Source organism: Mycteria americana, chromosome 28 (assembly GCF_035582795.1).
Source record: "Mycteria americana isolate JAX WOST 10 ecotype Jacksonville Zoo and Gardens chromosome 28, USCA_MyAme_1.0, whole genome shotgun sequence".
Lineage (NCBI taxonomy): Eukaryota > Metazoa > Chordata > Aves > Ciconiiformes > Ciconiidae > Mycteria > Mycteria americana.
The window spans coordinates 1,369,693-1,388,657 of NC_134392.1; the positions used below are offsets into that span (position 1 = coordinate 1,369,693).

The 18,965-nt window shown below is 72.8% G+C and overlaps 1 protein-coding gene across 5 annotated transcripts; it reads left to right on the top strand.

Annotated features, from left to right (window-relative positions):
* The first annotated feature begins 371 nt into the window (after positions 1–371).
* NFIX (nuclear factor I X) lies at positions 372–18,223 on the top strand. 5 transcript variants are annotated; one of them, XM_075525796.1, is made up of 11 exons: positions 372–523; positions 8,543–9,074; positions 12,276–12,338; positions 12,537–12,611; positions 12,798–12,918; positions 13,298–13,431; positions 13,794–13,916; positions 14,308–14,474; positions 15,281–15,404; positions 16,777–16,865; positions 17,924–18,223. In XM_075525796.1, the coding sequence occupies exons 1-11, from the start codon at positions 497–499 to the stop codon at positions 17,936–17,938; spliced, it is 1,470 nt and encodes a 489-aa protein (XP_075381911.1). In that variant the 5' UTR covers positions 372–496; the 3' UTR covers positions 17,939–18,223. The 5 variants fall into 5 exon arrangements, with proteins under 5 accessions (XP_075381911.1, XP_075381907.1, XP_075381910.1 ...); XM_075525792.1 differs by lacking the exon at positions 15,281–15,404; XM_075525795.1 differs by lacking the exon at positions 15,281–15,404 and having other exon boundaries at positions 14,415–14,474.
* The last annotated feature ends 742 nt before the right edge of the window (positions 18,224–18,965 follow it).

The window sequence follows — 18,965 nt, forward strand, 5'->3', positions numbered from 1 at the left end:
GCCTCTCTCCCTGCTGCCACCACCGGCACTGCCACCGCTGCTGTCACTCTCATCCGTGGGGACCCACGGTGGCCCCCGGGTCCCTCTCGCCGGGGCCCTGCGGCTGCGGGGTCCCTGCAGGGGGGGGTGTGCGCAGGGGCAGGGGCGCGGACGGGGCAGGTGGGGGACGCGTGTACTCACGACCCCCGTGTGTCCCCCCCCGTGGTCCCCGCAGGGGCGTGTCCCACCCCGGCGGGGGCGTGTCCACAGGGGCGGGGGCGTGTCCCGCGGCAGAGGAGGGCGGAGCCCCGCCGCGAGGGGGCGGTCCCAGGGCGGGCCCGGGGGCGGGGCCTGGCGGGGGCGGGGCCGTCGCGGCGCTTCCCGCGGCAAAAGTGCGGCGGGCGCCAACTTCGGGCAAACTTTCCCCGCGCGCCGCCGGCACCGGCACCCCCGGACCCGGGACCCCCCGCATCCCCGGCACCCCCCGCCATGCCCCGCCGCGGCTGACACCGCCGCCATGTACTCCCCGTACTGCCTCACCCAGGTACGGCCGGGAGCGGGGGGTCCGGTAACGGGGGGCGTCCGGTAACGACGGGCGTCCGGTAACGACGGGTCTGTAAAGGGGGGGGCCCCGGTCCCGGCTTTGCTGCGCGCCGCGAACGGCTGCGCCCCCCAGAATGGGGGTGCAGTGGGTGGGGGTGCGACCTCCCTCCCCGGTTGCCGGTACCGGGCGGGCGGCGACTCCGCTTCCTCCGCGGGCACCGGGGCCCCGGCTGAGCGCCGGGGCCCGTTCCCGGTACGCGGCTGCCGGGGGGGGGGTGGCTGGTCTGATCCGGGACTGCTGCCGCCTCCGGCCGGTGCCCTCGGCGCTGCGTCCCGGAGCGGCCCCGGCCGGTCCCCCGGTGCGGGGGGCCCCGGTTGTGCCCAGCTCGGCGGCGGCCCGGTGCGGGGGGACTCGGTCCGGAGTGGGGCAGCCCCCAGGGACACCCAGGCCTGGTGCCGCCAAGAAACCCCTTCCCGGTCACCCACGGGGAACCGGGGGGTGTGGGGTGTTTGCCCCACGGGAGGTGTTGCCCACGGGGCCCCCGTGGGACGGAGCAGCCGGTGTCCACGGCGTGTTTTGTGCCTGTGGGCACCGCCGAAACGGGCTGAAACCCGGCCCCGGCGGGCCTGTGGCCCCGGGGTCCACGGGAGGGTGGCCGGGGGGCTCCATGGGGCCGGGCGAGGGTGAGGCCCCCGCGGGGGCGCCGGGGCCGGGGGACGCCTCGTCTTGGGGGGATTCTTGGGGTGTCGTGGGGGGCCGTGTGGGGAGGGGGAGTCACTGCGGGGGGGCCTGTGGGGTCCGTGGGGAGGGGCGACATCGGGCGCTCGGTGGGGGCACATCTCGGGGGCTGTGGCCTGGGGGTCCCTATGGGGGTTCCTGTGGGGGTCCCTGCCCTCCCCGCCTGTCCCGGGGTCCCCCTGGGCTCCTGCCGTGGTTGCTCGGGCGGCCCAGCCCCCCCCACCGGGCGTTGCTGCTCCCCCCCCCCCCCCCCTTGCCCTTTTCTCCCGCTTTTCGGGGCGGTTTTGGCGGCCGGTTGCATCTGGGCGGGCAGCCAGCGGCGCTTCTCGCAGCTTCGGCGCCCGCCCCGCACACGCGTGTGCACGCGCCAGCAACATGCTATTGCACATGCGTGTGCCCCTGCCTGCACACGCCAGCAACGCGCCTGTGAGCCCGCCTGCCTGTGCCAGCGCACGCACTTGTGCTCCCTCTTGCACACACAGTTGCACACGCGTGTGCTCCTGCATGCACACACACAGTCACACGATGCACACGTATGCGCTCGCTGGTGCATGTACACGATTGCAGGCTGCACGCGTGTGCACACCCCCCTGCGCACCCGCCGTCTCGCACTGCACGCACACGTGCGTGCACACACGTATGCACGGCAGCCTCACGGGCCCAATCCTGAGGGTGCCGACGTGTGTCTGTGCGCTGGCACCGCATGCTCACACGCGTGTGCTCCCCTCTCACCCCCCTTTCCCTTTCAAGCTGTTTCTGGGTGGTTTTGGGCCGGTGCCACTGTCCTCCCCCCCTGCCCCGGCACAGGGCCAGGCCCCCAGCGCGCGCAGGATCCGGCTGCTGTGTCCAGCCGCGGGCATGGGTAGGAGCGCGCATAGCGGCACCTATAGCGGCACGTAAAGTGGCATGTATAGCGGCACCTATAGCAGCACGTATAGTGGCAGCTCCTGCTGCTGGGCCCTGTGGCCGAGCAGGCACAGGCTGTACGTCGTCTGCCGCTGGAGCAGCATCAGCCCCTGTCCCCTACAGTCCCCATCCCCTATAGCCGGTGTAACCTATAGCTGGTATAACCGGCAACGGCTCCTCTCTACGTGCAGTAACCCACAGCCTCCGCGGTGAAACCCTGCAGCTGCATGCGTGGCCCCAGCCCCCACCGTGGTGCAGCCCCCAGCCCAGCACCGGGCTCCAGCCATCGGTGCCGTGGCTACTCGCTGGGCCAGGGTCCCCCCCTGACCCCCAGGTTCCCCCAGCCGAAGGCTCCCGGCCGCCTGGAGCTGCCCCCTGCCCCGGGCTGGACCACGGGGGACGTAGCGCAGCCTGGGAGCGACGTGGGTCACCGTCACCCTCACTGTCATGACATCACCGATACTGTCACCACCTGAGTGACCCCTGGGGTGGAGTGGGGGCACCCACGGAGCCCCCGGCTGCACAAAATGTCCCCGTGGCCATTTCCTGCCCAAAGCATAGGGGAAAATACATAGCCTTTGCCGTCCCCACACAGCCCCCCCATGCCCACACAGCCCAGCCCCTGTCCCCACACAGCCTCCCCCTCCCTCCCCATATCCACAGAGCTGCTGTGGGGGGAGGCAGCCCAACACGCGCCATAGGGGATGTGGGGGCTGCCTGTGCCCGGCCCCTATGGCCCCCGCCCCGGGGGGTGTGGGGTGACGGCCACTGCAACACGTGCATCACCAACCCCTATAGCAGTGTGGTATAGGCGGGTGCAGCACAGGGTGCCATGCTCAGTGCCGTGTCCAGTATAGGGTGCAGGGTGCGGTGCAAGGCAGTGCCGTGGCCGGTGCAGGGTGCAGTGCAGCGGTGCTGGTGACGGTGGGGTGTAATGCACTGCACGCTGTGGGTGCGATGCGCACATCACGGCACATAATGTAACGCACGTTTGGGGGGTTCAGTGCAGCACGTGCTGAGGCACACACCGTGCACGTGCCATGTACAGGATACATATGTGACACGTATGTGATAGGCAGCACACCGCATGCCGGGGCAGCAGACTGCAGCCGAGGGCACGCTGCTGAGCGGGGTGCCCGGGGAGGACGTGGTGTCAGTGGATGTCATGTGGCGCAGGTTTGGGATGTGCCCCAGCGCCTGCGGCACGGCACAGCCCGGCATGGCACGGCACCGCTGTGGGGCCCGTTGCCGCAGGCTGCGGCGGTGCCCATCGCCGCAGGGTACCCCTGGTGCCGCGCGGTGTGCCCTGCACCCGCAGCCGTTACCTTCGGCCCCGCTGGTTGCCAGCACCTGCAGAGGGTGTGGAGCCGGCTCAGGGGGACGGGAGGGACATGAGGTGCCCCAACACCCCCCAAAGTGTGGGCCTCCCCCCAGCGCCCCCCCAGCCTGCAGCCAGCCCCTATGGCACCTGTAGTGCCCAGTGAGTACCAGGGCGGTGCACGGGGGACCTATAGGCTATAGGGGCTGGGGCATGCAAAGGGCTGTGGGTGCCCGACGGGCCCAACGGGAGGGTGAGGTTCACACGTGTGTAACGGTGGGGACGTGCACACGTATGTAATGGGGTGCAGGTGTACGTGACGGGGAGAGAGGATGCAGGTGTGTGTCACAGGGACTGGGTGCACACGTATGTAATGGGGGTGCATGTGCCACGCGTGCACTGTGTGTGCGATGCGTGTGCAGGCGATGTGCACACGTGGCAGCTGCGCCTGCACGCTCTGTGCGCATCTCCCTGTGCAGCGTGTGTGCAACATGTGTGCATGGAGCCTCTGCATATGGGTGCACTCCCACACCACCCGTGTTGCATCCCTGCATGTACCAGGTGTGCAACACACACGTGCAAGGTGCAGTGCATGCGTGTGCATCCCCGTGCCGGCGCGCGAGGCATGTGCAAGGGCCCCATGCCCCACGCGTGGCCATGCGGGGCTGCGCCGCTGGCTGATGCAATCAGTGTGGGGGAGGCACCGCCCCCCCCACCACGTGCGAGGCTGTGCGAGGCCGTGCGAGGCGCCCGGGGCCGTGCGAGGCGGGGACGGGCGACACGCGTGGGTGCCACACCGGGGGGTTGCATGTGCGTGGCGTGCGCTGCCTGCGCGTGGTGTTTTCGCGCGCCGTTGTGCCGCGCGTCTGTGTGGCGTGCACACTGCCTGGGCGTGCGAGGAGCCGCGTGCGTGGTGTGCAGGCCCTGCACACACATGGCGAGATGTGTGCGTGCGCTTCGGCGTCTGTGCCGCCGCACCCCTGTGTTGCGGCACTCGTGGCTTTGCTGATCCCCCTCCCCGTGTCCCTCCACGTCCCCCCCATGTCCCCCGGCTGCGGGGCTGCGCTGGCGACATCAATAATGGAGGAGCCCTTGGCCGGGCCGGGGGGGCCCTGAATTATTGATGGGCCACAAAAAGCTTTCTTGGACGCGGCAGCACCGTGGGGCCCCCCCAGCCCGGCCTGGCAGGAGGCCACGGGGGGGGGGCCGGGATGCCTGGGTCTGCTCTGGGGAGGGAGCGGGGTTGGGGGGGGCAGCCCAAACGCCTGGGTCCCCCCCCGGCTGGCAGAGGGAGGCACGCCCAGACGCCTGGGTCCACCGGTGCCAAACCGCGTCGGCCCCGCACGCTGCGGCACCGCCTCGAGGCACTGCGGCACGTCCCCCCCCCCCGGTGCCCGTGACCCCCCCAGCCCCCAGCGTGGCCCGGACGCCTGGGTCCCCTCCCCGGCTCTGCCGTGTGGGGAAGGGGGGGGACAGATGTCTGGGTTCCCCTCGAGCAGCCCGGACGCCTGGGTCCTCCACGTGGCTGCGGGCAGGGGAGCAGGCAGGCGGCTTCCTCCGCACAGCCCGGACGCCTGGGTCCCCCCCCGGACGCCTGGGTCTCCCCAGGTGCCCGAGTCCCCTGCCAGGACCATCCGACACATTCTCCCCAGGGCCGCCAGGACGCCTGGGTCCCCCCCCGGGTGCCTGGGTCCCCCCCCGGGTACCTGGGTCCCGGCAGCTCCCGGCCTGGTGCCAGGGTCCCTCATGGCTGCCTCCCCCCCCCTCCCCCCCCGCCCGGGGGTCCAGGACGCCCCTCGCTCGCCCCCCCCCCCCCCTCCTTGGCCACCCCCCCTGAACGGGAGGGTCTTGGCAGCGGCGTCAGGGGCCGCTGGGGGGATTTTTGGCGGCAATTCCGGCTGTTTCGGGCTGTTTTCTCTCGCGGCGAAGCCGAGGGCCAGGGGGAGCTGGCAGCGGCACGGGAGGGCGGGCGCTGCCGGGGCGGGGGGGCCGGGGGGGGGGTTGTTTTTTTTCTTTTTTTCCTTCTTTTCTGTTTTTTCTGGGCTTTTCCCTCCCGATCCGGCGCCGCCCCCCCCCGCCGCCGCGCTGGCGCTTTGCCGGGCGCTCGCAGCTGCGGACGCGGCGACGTGGCTTCGCCCAAGACTGCGGCTCAATGCGGGGCCGGCGCAGCCAATGGCAGCCCGGCGGCACCAGGGCCAGACCCCACCTCAGTGTGGACCCCGGTGTCCGGAGGGGGGACCCCGGTGTCCGGGAGGGGACCCCGGCCTCGGGCAGGAACCCCGATGTCTGGGCAGACCCTGGTGGCGGAGTCTCTAGACCCTTCCACGCTAGCCCCAGCTTCCCCGCGGAGGGGCAGGGAGGGGACCCAGGCGTTTGGGAGGGGACCCAGGCGTTCGGGCGGACCCAGGCATCTGGGCGACGTGGGCCTGACCTGGCGGCCCTTTGTCTTCGCCGGGCTGCAGGGGGACCCAGGCGTTCGGTCCACCGACCCTCTCCCCTCTGCCAGCGCCCTCCCCGAGGCGCGGAGGGGACCCAGGCGTTCGGGTGGGGACCCCGGGTGGATGGGAGCCCTCCCCGTGCCCAAGTGGGTGCTGGTGGGCCCGGATGCCTGGGTCCTCTGCAGCCAGCTGGGAGGGGAGGGGGCTGTGGGGCGGAGGGGGCCTGGATGCCTGATGCCCCCCTGTCCCTGCAGGCTGCTCGGCTGGGGCTGCCGTGAGCGGAGCTGTCACGTGCGACCGTGACCTCTTGTGCGAATCGTGACCCCTCGTGCGAAGCCCTCGGAGGGGGGCAGGACCCTCTGGGTGCCCCCTCTTCCCGCCCCCGCCCCCCCCCCCCCCATGCCAGTGCCGCCGTGTCCCATTCCATGGGTTTTGCAAAGCAAAGCGGGGCAAGAAGGGGGTGGGGGCCAGGGAGCGATGCCGTGCGTGGCCCCCCCCCTCCCTGCCGTGGTTTTGGGGTGAAAGCCGTGAGGTTTGGGGCTGGGGAGGTGCGTGGGCACCGATCCGTGGGAGCCTCCACCCGGCCCCGCCGCCGAAACGCCCAAATTTTGGGTTTTTCTTCTTCGCACAGAGGGAATTAATTACGGGGGGGGGGGGTGGGGGGGTGGTGGTTGGCTCCAAGCGCCGCGTCGGGGATTTGGGGGCAGAAACGGAGGTTTTGGGCCGTTCCGCGCTGGGGCCGCCACGGGGCCAGGGAAAGCGGCCAAAATCCGGGGCCTTCCCCCTGCCGGGGTGTGTCGGGGGGGGCCGGACCCCCGGGACGGGCCCGTCGTGCGAGCGCGGCCCCGGCGTCCTTGCTCGACCTCCCCCCCGCACGGGGCTTTTGCACGAGGGGTGGCAGCCGGGGCGCGCGGTGGCCCCCGGCGCGGCTTCGGGCGCAGACCCCCGTGTTTTGGCGAAGCCCCCGGGCCCGCGGCTGCCCCGGGGCTCTGCCCCGCCCCGCCCCGCCGGGGCACACGCGCGGGGCACACGCGGGGCACACGCACGGGGCTCGCGGGGCACGCGCGCGGCTCCGCCGGAGCGCGCCCCCGCCCGCGCCCCCGCCCGCTCCGTCCCGCGGCCCCGGCCACCCCCCCCCCGTGTCCCGGCCCCGAACTCCGCCACCGCCCCCCCGGCCCCGCCCCCCCCGGTCCGGCCAATGGGGCGGCCGCTCCCCCCGCGCGCTGCGCCCCCATTGGCCACCGCCGCGCCGGTCCCGGTGCCAAAAGGGGCCGCGGCGGCTCCGCGCGCTCCGCGCCCGGCGGCGGCGGCGGCGGCTCCGGCTGCGGCTCCGCGGCGGCACCGGGACCCCCGGACCGGGACCCCTGACAGGGACCCCCCGGGACCCGCGCTGTCCCGGCAGCTGGGACACCCTCCCCCCCCCGCCCCCCCCTTCTCCCGGTAACCGGGAGCCCCGGTACCTGAGCCCCCCCCCCAGTGTCCGCCCCCCCGGACCCGCCCCCCGGTAGCCCCTGTTGACTCCTTTTCCCCCCGGTAGCGGCCCCCGTCCCCGTCTGTCGCCCCTGGTTCTGCCCCGCCGGGGCCCGACTGGCAGCCGCCCACGGCCGGGATGAGCCGCCGCGATGGTACGGACGGGGACGGGACGGGATGGGACCGGCGGCTCCGGGGACGGGGATCGGGGACAGGCGCTGGTGGCACCGGGGACCGCGACGGGGACCGGGATGGGGACGGGGAGCGATGGCACCGGCGAGCAGGGATAGAGGACGGGGACCTGTGGCGCTGGCAGCGGGTACAGGGGACGGGGGGTGGCACCGGGGACGGAGACTGATGGGGACGGGGATGGTGATCGGTGCCACCGGGGATGGGGCTGGCAGCAGGGACCGGCTCTGGGGACGGGGACCAGGCGGGCGGCTTGGCAACGTGCCCCGGGCAGCCGAGCCCCGACGGCAGCGGGAGCGTCACCGGGAGCTGGACGGGGACCGACAGGACTGGGGCTGGGCCGGTCCAGGGGACGAGGACCGGGCTGTGGTGACACCGGGGGTGGGGACGGGGCCGAGACAGGGTCTGAACGGGGACCTGGAGCTTGAGCGGGGCCGGGGACGTGGGACTGAGCCGTGCCCAGGCTGGGGACACGGGAGCACCGCGGGGCCGCGCTCGCAGCGGGGCCGGGAGCTGGCGCGTCCCCGCCACCAGCTGGGCACCAGGAGCCCGGCAGGTCCCCGGGCCGGGGCGGCCCCGGTCCCCCGGCCCCGCAGGGCCATTCCCGGGGCCGAATCCTGCATCCCCGGTCCCCAGCGATGCCCAGGGCTGCTGGGCTGATCATCCCCAGGGGCTGGGACGGGGCCGTGCCTGGGGATGGCCCCCTGCACAGGAGCGGGGTGCCCCCGGGAGCCCCCCGCGCAGGATGCGGCCGTGTCTGGGGGTGCTCCCCCTGCGCAGCACGAGCATCCGCCCGGGAGCTCCCTGCGTGGGATGGGGCCGTGCCCAGGGAGGCTCCCGCCATGCGGGATGGGGCCGTCCCCCCAGGAGCTCCCTGTGCAGAACGGGGGTCCCCCAGGAGCTGCCGGGGCCGCGGCTGCCCCACGGCAGCTGCCCCACTGACGCCGCCCTGCCCCACAGGATGAGTTCCACCCCTTCATCGAGGCGCTGCTGCCCCACGTCCGGGCCTTCTCCTACACCTGGTTCAACCTGCAGGCCCGCAAGCGCAAGTACTTCAAGAAGCACGAGAAGCGGATGTCGAAGGAGGAGGAGCGCGCCGTCAAGGACGAGCTGCTGGGCGAGAAGCCTGAGGTCAAGCAGAAGTGGGCCTCGCGCCTCCTGGCCAAGCTGCGCAAGGACATCCGGCCCGAGTGCCGCGAGGACTTCGTGCTCTCCGTCACCGGCAAGAAGGCGCCCTGCTGTGTCCTCTCCAACCCCGACCAGAAGGGCAAGATCCGCCGCATCGACTGCCTGCGCCAGGCCGACAAGGTCTGGCGCCTGGACCTGGTGATGGTCATCCTCTTCAAGGGCGTCCCGCTGGAGAGCACCGATGGCGAGCGCCTGGCCAAGGCGCCCCAATGCGCCAGCCCCGGCCTCTGCGTCCAGCCCCACCACATCGGTGTCACCATCAAGGAGCTCGACCTCTACCTGGCCTACTTCGTCCATGCGCCCGGTGAGTGCTGCCGGTGGGGAGTGCAGGGGGAGCCAGCAGCGCGGCCGGGGGGTGGCGAGGATGGCTGCGCATGCCAGGGCTGCGGGCGGAGGCTCCCAGCTGTGCCCCGCCCCGGCTCCGGAGGGGCCCTGGGGCCCCTGTCCCCCCCGCCATGCCCCAGGGGCACCTGCAGCCCCAGTGGGTGCCGGAGGGATCCAGCACCGGCGCTGGGCTGGGTCTGCGGCAGCCTTGAGCCGGAGCGGTGCCGGTGGTTCTGCACAGCTGCCCAGGGCCCCCCTTCAACCCACGGCCCTCCCTGGCCCCCTCCCTGTGCCCACCTGGGGTGGCCTCGGTCGGGGGTGCCGGCCCCAGCGTGCCTCGCACAAAGCCGCGCCGTGTGCCAAAGCACGCGCCGCGTGCCGTGTGCCGCGTGCCAAGCCGTGTGCCATGCGCCGTGCCAGACTGTGCACCGTGAGCCGTGCACGGAGCCGTGCCGTGCACCAAGCTGGGCGCCGGACCAAGCCCCGAGCCGTGCCATGTACCGGGCTCTGCACCGAGCGCTGAGCCGTGCCGTGCACCAAGCTGTGCCATACGCTAAGCCCCGAGCCATGCCGTGCACCATGCACCGAGCCGTGCCGTGCCATGGGCCGGGCTCCCAGCGGATGCTTTTGCCCTGGCCGGGGTGTGGGCGTGCAACGGGCACCCGCCCGTCGTGCCTGCAGGGCACCAGCAGCGCACACATGTGTGCACCGAGCCGGGGTGGGGGGACATGCATGTGCAGTGCCACAGGGGCTGCAATGGGGACACGCGTGTGCCAGAGGCACAAGGGGCAGAGCCGTGTGTGTGCGTGCACGGGGGGGGACCACAGCCCGGATGCCTGGTCCCATCTTTCTTGCAGTGGGGAGGTGTCATTTTGGGGCTGGAGTGAGGGATTTTGGGTCGCTTTACCGGTGCTTAGGGTCGGCTCCCGGATGCCTGGGTCCTCACTGGGGGGTGCCCGGATGCCTGGGTCCCTCGTGTGCGTTGGGGGGGGCAAAGGAGGGGGCAGTTTGGGGTGTGTATCCTGTCCCCCCTGGACAAATTCCCCCCCCCCAGGCCCACGTGCCAAATCTGAGCACGTCCGCAGGGGGGCCCTGCAGCCGCCCCCACCCCCTCCCCCCCCACCCCCTCCCCTGCCTGGCTGGGGGGGCTCTGATCCCCAACGCAGCTCCCGCCCAGCGCTGCCAAAATGGCCCCGGTTGGCACCGTGCCCCCGTGCACGGCACGAGGCCCCGTGCACGGCCCCGGCCCCCCCAGCATCCCCCCTCACTCCCCTGCCGGGGGCCCTTTGGCTGCTGCGGGCCAGGGGGGGCGCGGTGCCAACCCCCCCGTGCGTAAGATGGCGGCGCCTGTTGGCACCCGAAACGCGCTGCGGCACCGCAGCCCCGCGGCGGGACCCTCCTGGGATGGGGACCCCCGTGCCATGGTGTGCCACCCCCCCTGCATTAGCCCCCCCATGACAGGGACTCCCTGTGCCACGGTGTGCCGTCCCCCCTGCAATAGCCCCCCCGTGCCGGGGACACCCCAACCTGCCCCTGTTCATCTCTTGCACACGCGTGCGCCCTGGGGCTGTGCTGGTGGTGCCCCCCCCCACCGCCCCCCGCCTGCCCGATGCGGGGTGCGCCCAGACGCCAGGGTCCCTTTCCCTGCCGGGAGCTCCAGCTCCACACTGGGGGGTCCGTATGTCTCTATAGGGGCCTATGGGTCTGCGGGCGCCTGCAGGGGGACCTGTAGGGTCTGCAGGTCTCTGGGGTCTCCGGGTGCAGGTGGAGCTATAGGGCTCTATAGGGCTCTGCCGGGACCTCTCTGTGTATGGGGGTCTGTGGGGCTCCAGGTGGGTCTGTAGGGGCAGCTGTAGGGGTCCGCGTGGGTCATGGGATCCATAGGGGCTGCAGGGGTCTGTGCAGGTGACGCACGCAGCCGCTGCCAGCGCCGCCCAAACGCCTGGGTCCCCTCCTGGACGCCTGGGTCTGGGGGACGCAGGTGCGGCGGGAGGGGTCCCGCGGGGGGGGTCCGGGCACAGCTGCCCAACAGCACCTGAACCCCCTGCCAGGGCTGGGGACACGGGGACACCGTGGGGCTGCCGTGGGGCCGGGGACCTGTAGGGACGTGGAGACCCGCTGGGTCTGGCCTGGGGCTTGGGGGAGAAACTGAGGCACGGGGGAGGTCTGTGGGGTGGGGGTCCTGAGACCCCCCCAGGGCCCCAGGCATCCGGTCCCCCTGCTCCCGGGACCCGGAGTCGGGGGCTGCCCCGAGCCTGGGGGCTGCAGGAGGACCCGGGCGTCCGGGCAGGCGGCGGGGGTGGAGCGGCACGCGTCCGCCACGCGACCCCCCTGCAGAGGTCGCGACCCAGCACGTGCCCTGCTGACCCCTGACCCCGTGGGGTGACGCGGCGGGGCAAAACGGGGGAGGGGACCTGTCCTCCTGCCCCTCCCCTGCCTGGATGCCTGGGTCCCCCGGACGGGGGGGTGGGGTGGGGTGGGGAGCCCTGGGGCCCTGTGGGGAGTGTGGGGGTGCTGGGGGGACCCAGGCGTCGGGGATGGGGGGGTGCAGGGGGGATGGGACTCCCAGATGTCTGGGGTGGGCATGCTGGGGGGACCCAGGTGTCTGGGGCAGATGGGGGTTGCCGCCGGGGGGGACACCCAGGCATGTGGGGAGGTGCTGGGGGGGACCCAGGCGTCCGGGCACCCCCCCCGCTCACTGCAGACAATGGCTGCTTTGTTGGCGCTGCCCGTTGGCGGGGGGCCAGCGCATTCCTGGCCCCCGGCCCGGCCCCACGGCGGCCCCCGGCCCCCCCCCCCCCCCCCCGGCCCGGCCCCCTGCCAGCCCTGGCCCCCCCCTGCTCCCCTGTGGCTGCTGCATCCCCCCCATCACCCAGCCAAGGAGCACCCAGATGCCCGGGTCCCCTCGGGGGTGTGGGGTGGGGGCACCCAGATGCCTGGGTCCCGTATGGGGCAGGGGGAGCCTGGACACCTGGGTGTCCCGGAGGACGGGGGCTGCAGGCACTGCCCGGACACAGCCGGGATCCCGGCGGACGTTCACCTCGAACGACCCCGCGGGAACAAGGGGCCCTTCAGTGCTGGGACCCAGGCGTCCGGGGCTGCGCCTCCCCCAGGGTGGGACAGGGACCCCAGCGTCTGGGGGGGACCCCGGCGTCCGGGCCTGACCCCGTCTCTCCCACAGACTCTGGACAATCTGACAGTTCAAACCCCCAGGGAGATGCGGACATCAAACCACTGCCCAACGGTGAGCTCCCAGTGCCTCCAGTGCCACCCCCGTGGTCCCCACCAGTTCTCCCAGTGCCACCTCCTGGTGCTCCCGGTGCCCCCCAGTGCCCTCTGTCCCCATGGCGTCCCTGCCCCGTGTGTCCATGTCCCCAGTCCCAGTGCCGCCCCCCCACCCAGCGCGGTGTCCCCCCATGTCCCCCCTGTGCCATGTCCCCAGGGCACCTGACCTTCCAGGACTGCTTCGTGACGTCGGGTGTCTGGAACGTGACAGAGCTGGTGAGGGTGTCCCAGAGTAAGTGGGGACATGGGGGGACGGGGGCAGGGGGAAGGATGGGATGTGGGGGACGGGGGACATGGGAACACAGGGGTGTTGTGGGAATGGGGGGAGGTGGGGGTGTGGGACATGGAGACATGAGGGACACGGGGGGTGGCTCGGGGGGGTCCCGTGTGGGTCCCCCACGTCCCCTGTGTCCCCCAGCCCCTGTGGCGACGGCATCGGGCCCCAACTTCTCGCTGGCCGACCTGGAGAGCCCGGGGGGCTACTACAACATCAGCCCCGTCGCCCTTGGCCGCCGGCCCCTGGGGCCCCCTGCCGCCAGGTACCCCAGGACCCCCCGGGACCCCCCATAACCCCATGGGATCCCCCCATAACCCCCTGCCCCCCCCCCCCGGGATCCCCCAATAACCCCCCATGGCCTCCCTGGAACCCCCCATAACTGCCCAATAACCCCCCCTGGGACACCCCCAAGACCTCCATAACTCCCTGGGACCCCCATAAGCCCCTGGGACCCCCCTGGGATACCCTATACCCCCCAAGCTGGACACCCTCCAGGACTCCCGTAACATCCCTGTGTCCCCAGTGGGGGGTGGTGCTCCAGTTCTTTGGGGGTGACACTGCTTGGAGGGGGGGGGGGCGATGCCCGCATCCCTGGGGAGGTGACACTCCTGTCCCCGGAGGTGACACCCCTGTCCCCACAGCGGCCCGAAGCGCCCCAAGGCGCTGGACGAGGGGGACCTGGAGGGTCCTGGGGACGACGTCTTCTACCCTGGGCCGGGGCGGTCCCCAGCCCCCGGCAGCAGCCAGGGGCCCTGGGGGGGGGACGTTGACACCGGTGGGTGACACAGGGGGCATGTGGACATGGGGGGGTGACAAGGGGGACGTGGAGGGCACAGGGGGTTCCTGGGAGCAGATGTGGACATGGGGGGGTGATGAGAGATCATGGGGAGGGACACTGGGGGGGGAACATGGGGTGTAAAAGGCAAAGGGGGGCTGGGGGGATGCAGGGGGCTGGAGGGGGCTACGGGGTGCAGGGTGTCAGTGGGGACCGTGGGGGTTCCCTGAGACCTGGGTGAGCTGGTCTGTGCCGGGAGGCCTGGGGGGACACTGGGGTCTGGGAGAAGTCTGGGGGGCTCCCCAGGGGGCCGGGGGGGTGCTGGGGTCCGGGTGCCCCCCCGACCCCCCCGGCCCCCCCAGGCCCGGCAGCGCTGAAGAAGTCGGGGAAGTTGGATTTCTGCAGCGCCCTGTCGGGGCACGGGGCCGCCCCCCGTATGGCCTTCGGCCACCACCCCCTGCCCGTCCTGGCCGGCGTCCGCCCCGGTGAGACCCCACCCCCCCGGGACCCCTGTCCCCCCTGGGCACCCCTGCCTTCCCCTGGGACCCCTGGCTCCCCACACTGCCTCACCCCTCGGTACCCCCTGCCCCCTCCTCCCCCGCCCCCAGCTCCTTGGGACCCCTGGTCTGGAGGGGTCGGGGTGCCCCAGACACCTGGGTCCCGCCTGGGCACTGCTGGGTGAACACGGGGGGGACTTGGGGGAGTGGGGGTCCGGACCTGGGCTGGGGCGGGGTGTCCCTGGGTCCTGTCCTCATCCCCCCCAGACGCCTGGGCCCCGGGAGGGCTCCGGACCCCGGGTCCTGCACCCCCGGAGGCCCGGGTCCCCCTGCGCCTGGGTCCCGCGGCCGCCTGTGCTGGCGCTGAGGGTCCCTGCAGGCAGCCCGCGGGCCACGGCCTCGGCGCTGCACTTCCCGTCGGGGTCCCTCCTGCCCCAGTCGAGCCCCTACTTCGCCCACCCCACCATCCGCTACCACCACGGGCAGGACTCGCTCAAGGACTTCGTCCAGTTCGTCTGCGCCGACGGTGCCGCCCAGGGCCCCCAGGTGGGACGGGGCTGGGGACGGGGGGGACAGGGGACGTGGGGACACGGTGACACAGAACGTGTGGATGCGGTGACGCTGTGGGGACACGGCGGTCGCTGCTGCCCCGACCCCGCGCTTGGGGCTCTGCGGGGCCGGGGCCGGGACCGGGCCGGGGTGCTGGGACCGGTGCGGGGCCCGGCGCGGACGCTGGTCCCAGGCCAGGGCCCGGAGCGGCGCCCGGTCTCCGCGGCAACGGGTGCTCTGGGGGCGGGGCCCGTATGCAAATGAGGCGGGGGCGGGGCTCGTGCAGAGTAGTTCCCTGGAGGCGGGGCTTGTAAGCAAATTAGGCCGGGGGGCGGGGACTGTGCAGGACAATTCCCTGGAGGTGTGACCTAAATGCAAATGAGGGCCAGGAGGTGGAGTGTGTATGCAAACGAGGCAGCGGAGGCGGTGCCGGAGTGCAAAGATGCGGGGCTTTATGCAAATACTGCTACAGGGGCGGGGCCGGCATGCAAATACAGCACGGGAGGCGGAGCTTGTATGCAAACGAGCCCTGGCAGCCGCCCTGGCTGCAGCGGAGGGGCCAGGAGGGGGGTGACGGGGTCCCCCACGCTGGGGACCCCCACCCTGGGGACCCCCCACGCGCACCTGCGCCACGTGCGAGGGCCCCCCCCGGGGGCAATGGCCCCCGTACCCCCCGTGTCCCCCGTGCCACCCTGTGCCGCTGCCCTCCCCTCCCCGTGCCACCGCGCCGTCCCCACGCCCCTGCCCTGGGCGTCCCGGGGGTCCCGGGGTGCCGGGTGCCCGTCACCGTGTTCTCGTTGCAGCCGTGCGGGGCGCAGGGCCGGGCCGGGGGGGCTGCGGGGGCCCCCCTGGCCCGGCCCTTGCCCCTGCCCCCGCCGGAGCCCAAAGCCCCCAGCGGCCCCCAGGGCGGAGCGCCCACGGCACCCCGTAAGTCCCAGGCACCTGCACCCCACTGCGCCCCACTGCACCCCACTGCACCCGCAGCCGGGACCTGGGCCATGGGGGGGCAGGGAGGGGTGCAGGGGGTGCAGTGATGGGGCAGAGGGGGATGCAGCACTGGGGTGCGAAGGGTGCAGCAGGAGTGTGCAGGTGGGTGGAGTAGGGGGGGTGAAGCCGTGGGGGGGGTGCAGCAGGGGGGTGCAGGGTGCAATGATGGGTCGCAGCAGTGCGGTGCAGCAGTGGGGTGCAGGGGTGCACAGTAATGGGATGCAGCTGTGCGGTGCAGGGGGTGTAGTGGGGTGCAGGGGTGCACAGCAGTGGGGTGCAGCAGCGGGGTGCAGTGGGCTGCAGGTGCCAGGCGGGGACCTCAGGGGCCGGTGGCACGAGTGGCAGCAGTGGCCCTGGGGCGACCCGGCAGTGGCACAGGCAGGTGCAGGACGGCACCGGTGACACGGGTGGCACCAAGGTGACCCCGGGGGAGGGGGGCAGCAGGTGGCAGGGGGTGACGGGGCTGACACGGGGGGGTGACACGAGGTGACAGGGTGGCCCAGCCCGGCCCGGCTGCCCGTGCATCATCACCTCCTCCGCATCGTCATCGCTGTCACCGTCCCCTGTCACCGTCCCCGGGCACGTCCGCTCCGTCCCTGCCGGTGCCTCATCCACCCCATTTTCAGTTCGTTTTTCCCCCTTCTCCATTTTTTCCCCCGTTTTCCCCCATTTTCGGTGGGGGGCTGGGGGGGGGAGGAGAGGGGGGCACACGATGCCTGGGTCCCTTGTGCTGCTGGGGGTCCAGGGCCTGGATGCCTGGGTCCCTGGCGGGGACAGGGGAGCACCCAGATCTCTCGAATTTTCCTTCTCCTGGCTCCATCCTCCAGGGGGGACATGGGGGGGGGGGGGGTCCCCACAGGTAAGTACGGATTGGGCGGGAGCTCCCATGGGAGGGGGTACGGGTGCTGTGCGACAGGCACGGGGCACCCTGGGGTGCATGAGCACCCCCCCCCCCCCGCAGTAGAGGTGCACATGGGCACATGTGTGCACACACATGTGCACACGCATGTGCACGTGGCCCTGGATGCGTACACGTGGGATTACGCGTGCATGGCCTCGCACGCTCACCCGCACCGTCGCTTACATGCACGGGTGTGTACAGCCACCCCCGCCTCCTCACACCCCATGGGGTGGGGGCACGTTCCCCCTCCCCCCGGCTCCACGCACACGCAGGTGCTTTTGCACACTCGCATGCACACGCGCTCGCCTCGACACCAGGGCCTCTGCGTGCCTGCAGCACCGTGCCTCGCACGCCCGCACCCGCCTGTCGCAGGCGCCCGTGCGGGCCGGGCTGAGCCCGCTCTCCCCGCAGCATTCGCAGCGTCAGGCGCCGCCGCTGCCCCCCGCCTTGTCGGCCTCGGACCCCGCGACGGCAACTTTCTGACCCTCCCCCAGCAGCAGGTAGGGCCCCCAGACCCCTGGGTCCCCTCCCCACCCCTGGGTCCCCTCCCTCACGCCTGGGTCTCCTGCCAGGGCACACCCGAACACCCGCGTCCTCCCCTGCCCCTCCCTCCCATCACGGGCTAATTAAGTGGTTAATGACCAGGGCCCAAGACCCCACCCTCCTTGCCCCGCCCCGCTTCTGCTGCCAAACTGGGAGGCACTGGGGGGGACTGGCCCCCCCCATCATGTCTGACCCGTCTGGTTGCTGGGGGCAACGAGACATGATGTCATCGCCAGGCCCTGCCGGGAACAATGGGGGGGCGGGGCCCTGCCCCCCCCGCCCCGCCGCGGCAGCCCCCGCCCCCCCCCCCCGCCATCCCCTTGGCACCGCCGTGGCACCGCGGGCTGCGGGTTGCGACCCCCAGCAGGGCGCCCCATTGGCCCCCAGCGCCGTGGCACGACGCCCGATTGGCTGCCTGCCCCGTGGCGCCGGCCCCGGATTGGCTGGCGCTGGAGCGGGCCGCAGCGCCGGCCCGGAGCCAATGAGCGGGGGGGGGGGAGGGGGGGCAGGGCTGGCGGCCAATGGGGGGCCTCGGCGGGCCAGCCAGGCAGTGCCTGATTGGCTGGCACTGGCGAGGCAGGAGGGGGAGGAGCCAGCGGCGGATTGGCTGGCACCGGTAGGCCTTGGCAGGCTGCGGGCGCTGCGGCGGGCAGACGCGCCCCGATTGGCTGAGCTCAGTGGTGCGGTGGCTGGGTGGCCAATGGCGTGCCAGCGCCGCGCCCTGCTTGGCACGCGGGGGTGGGCGGGGCGCCCGCGTCCCCCGGCCGGCTGGGTCCGCCATGTGCCGGGCGTGAGGCCGGGGCCCGGGGCGGGGCCGCCGCCCGGACGCCCGGGTCCCGGGGACACGCGGGGCCGCGGGTGGGGCCCGGCCCCGCTTCACTCCGCCCCTCCCCTGTCCCAGCCCCGGGGAGCACTGGGGGGCGGGGCGGATGCGGGGGGGCGGGGGGGGCCATGGGCTCGGGGTGTCCCGTCCGCCCCCCCCACCCCCGCCGCTGACCGCCCTGTCTCTCCCCAGTCCTGGTTCCTCTGACGCCGCCCCCGGACGAGGAGAAACCGCCCGGAAAAAGGAGAAAAAAAGACAAAAAAAAGCCGCACCCCCCCGGCCCCCCCCGCCGCCGTCCGCCCCCGGGGGGGCCCCAACCCCCCCCGACGTGGATGAGGGTTCGGCCTCTCTGATGTGTCCCCCCTCCCCCCCCGGGACCCCCCAAAACCCCCCGCTCCCCCATCCCCCCCCCCGGCACAGACAGGGTCACCCTGGGCCCCCCGGGGGTGTTTGGGCCCCCCCGCCCCAGCCGCAATTCAGGGGGGGACACACACACACGACACGAAGGCTCCTCGGGGGGGGCCCCACGCGTTTGCGCTCACACCGCAGCCGCCCTGCACGTGCACGCAACACGTTTGCACACACCTGCACACGCGTGGGCACGCCCGGCACCGTGCGGTCACGGGACACGCGCACGCGCCTCCGCCCCCCCCACGCCGTGCGCACGGTCACGCACGTGCACCCCCTGCCCCCCCACACGCGTGTGCCCCGGTCACCAGCACTCGCACACGCACCGCACACGCGTGTGCCGGGGGGTCCCCTTGCTGCAGGCCAGCGAGCGGGGCTGGGGGGGCCTGAAACACCCTGAATCCCCCGAAATGCCCCTCCCCCCAGGCTTTGGGGTCCCCCCGACCCTCCTCCCCAGCTCATTTTTTTAATTAAGTGCAATTACCCCTGGGCAAGGCCCCCCCTCCCCCCCTTGGGGTCAAACTCCTGCGTTTTGGGGTCCAACCCCGCTTGGGGTCAAACCCCCCCCCCCCCCGGGTTTGGGGTCAAACCCCCCCGTTTTGGGTCAGACCCCCCCATCTGGGGCCCATCCCCCTTTTGGGGTTAACACCCCCCCCCTTTTTGGTCCAATCTCCCTATTTGGGGTTAAACCACCCCATCGGGGTGCCCCCTCCCCCTCTGGGGTTGCACCCCCACGTTTAGGGTCACCCCCCCCCCCCATTTGATGCCCCCCTTCCCCCCAGGGTCAACCCCCCCCTCGGGGCCAAACCTCCCATTCTGGGGTCAA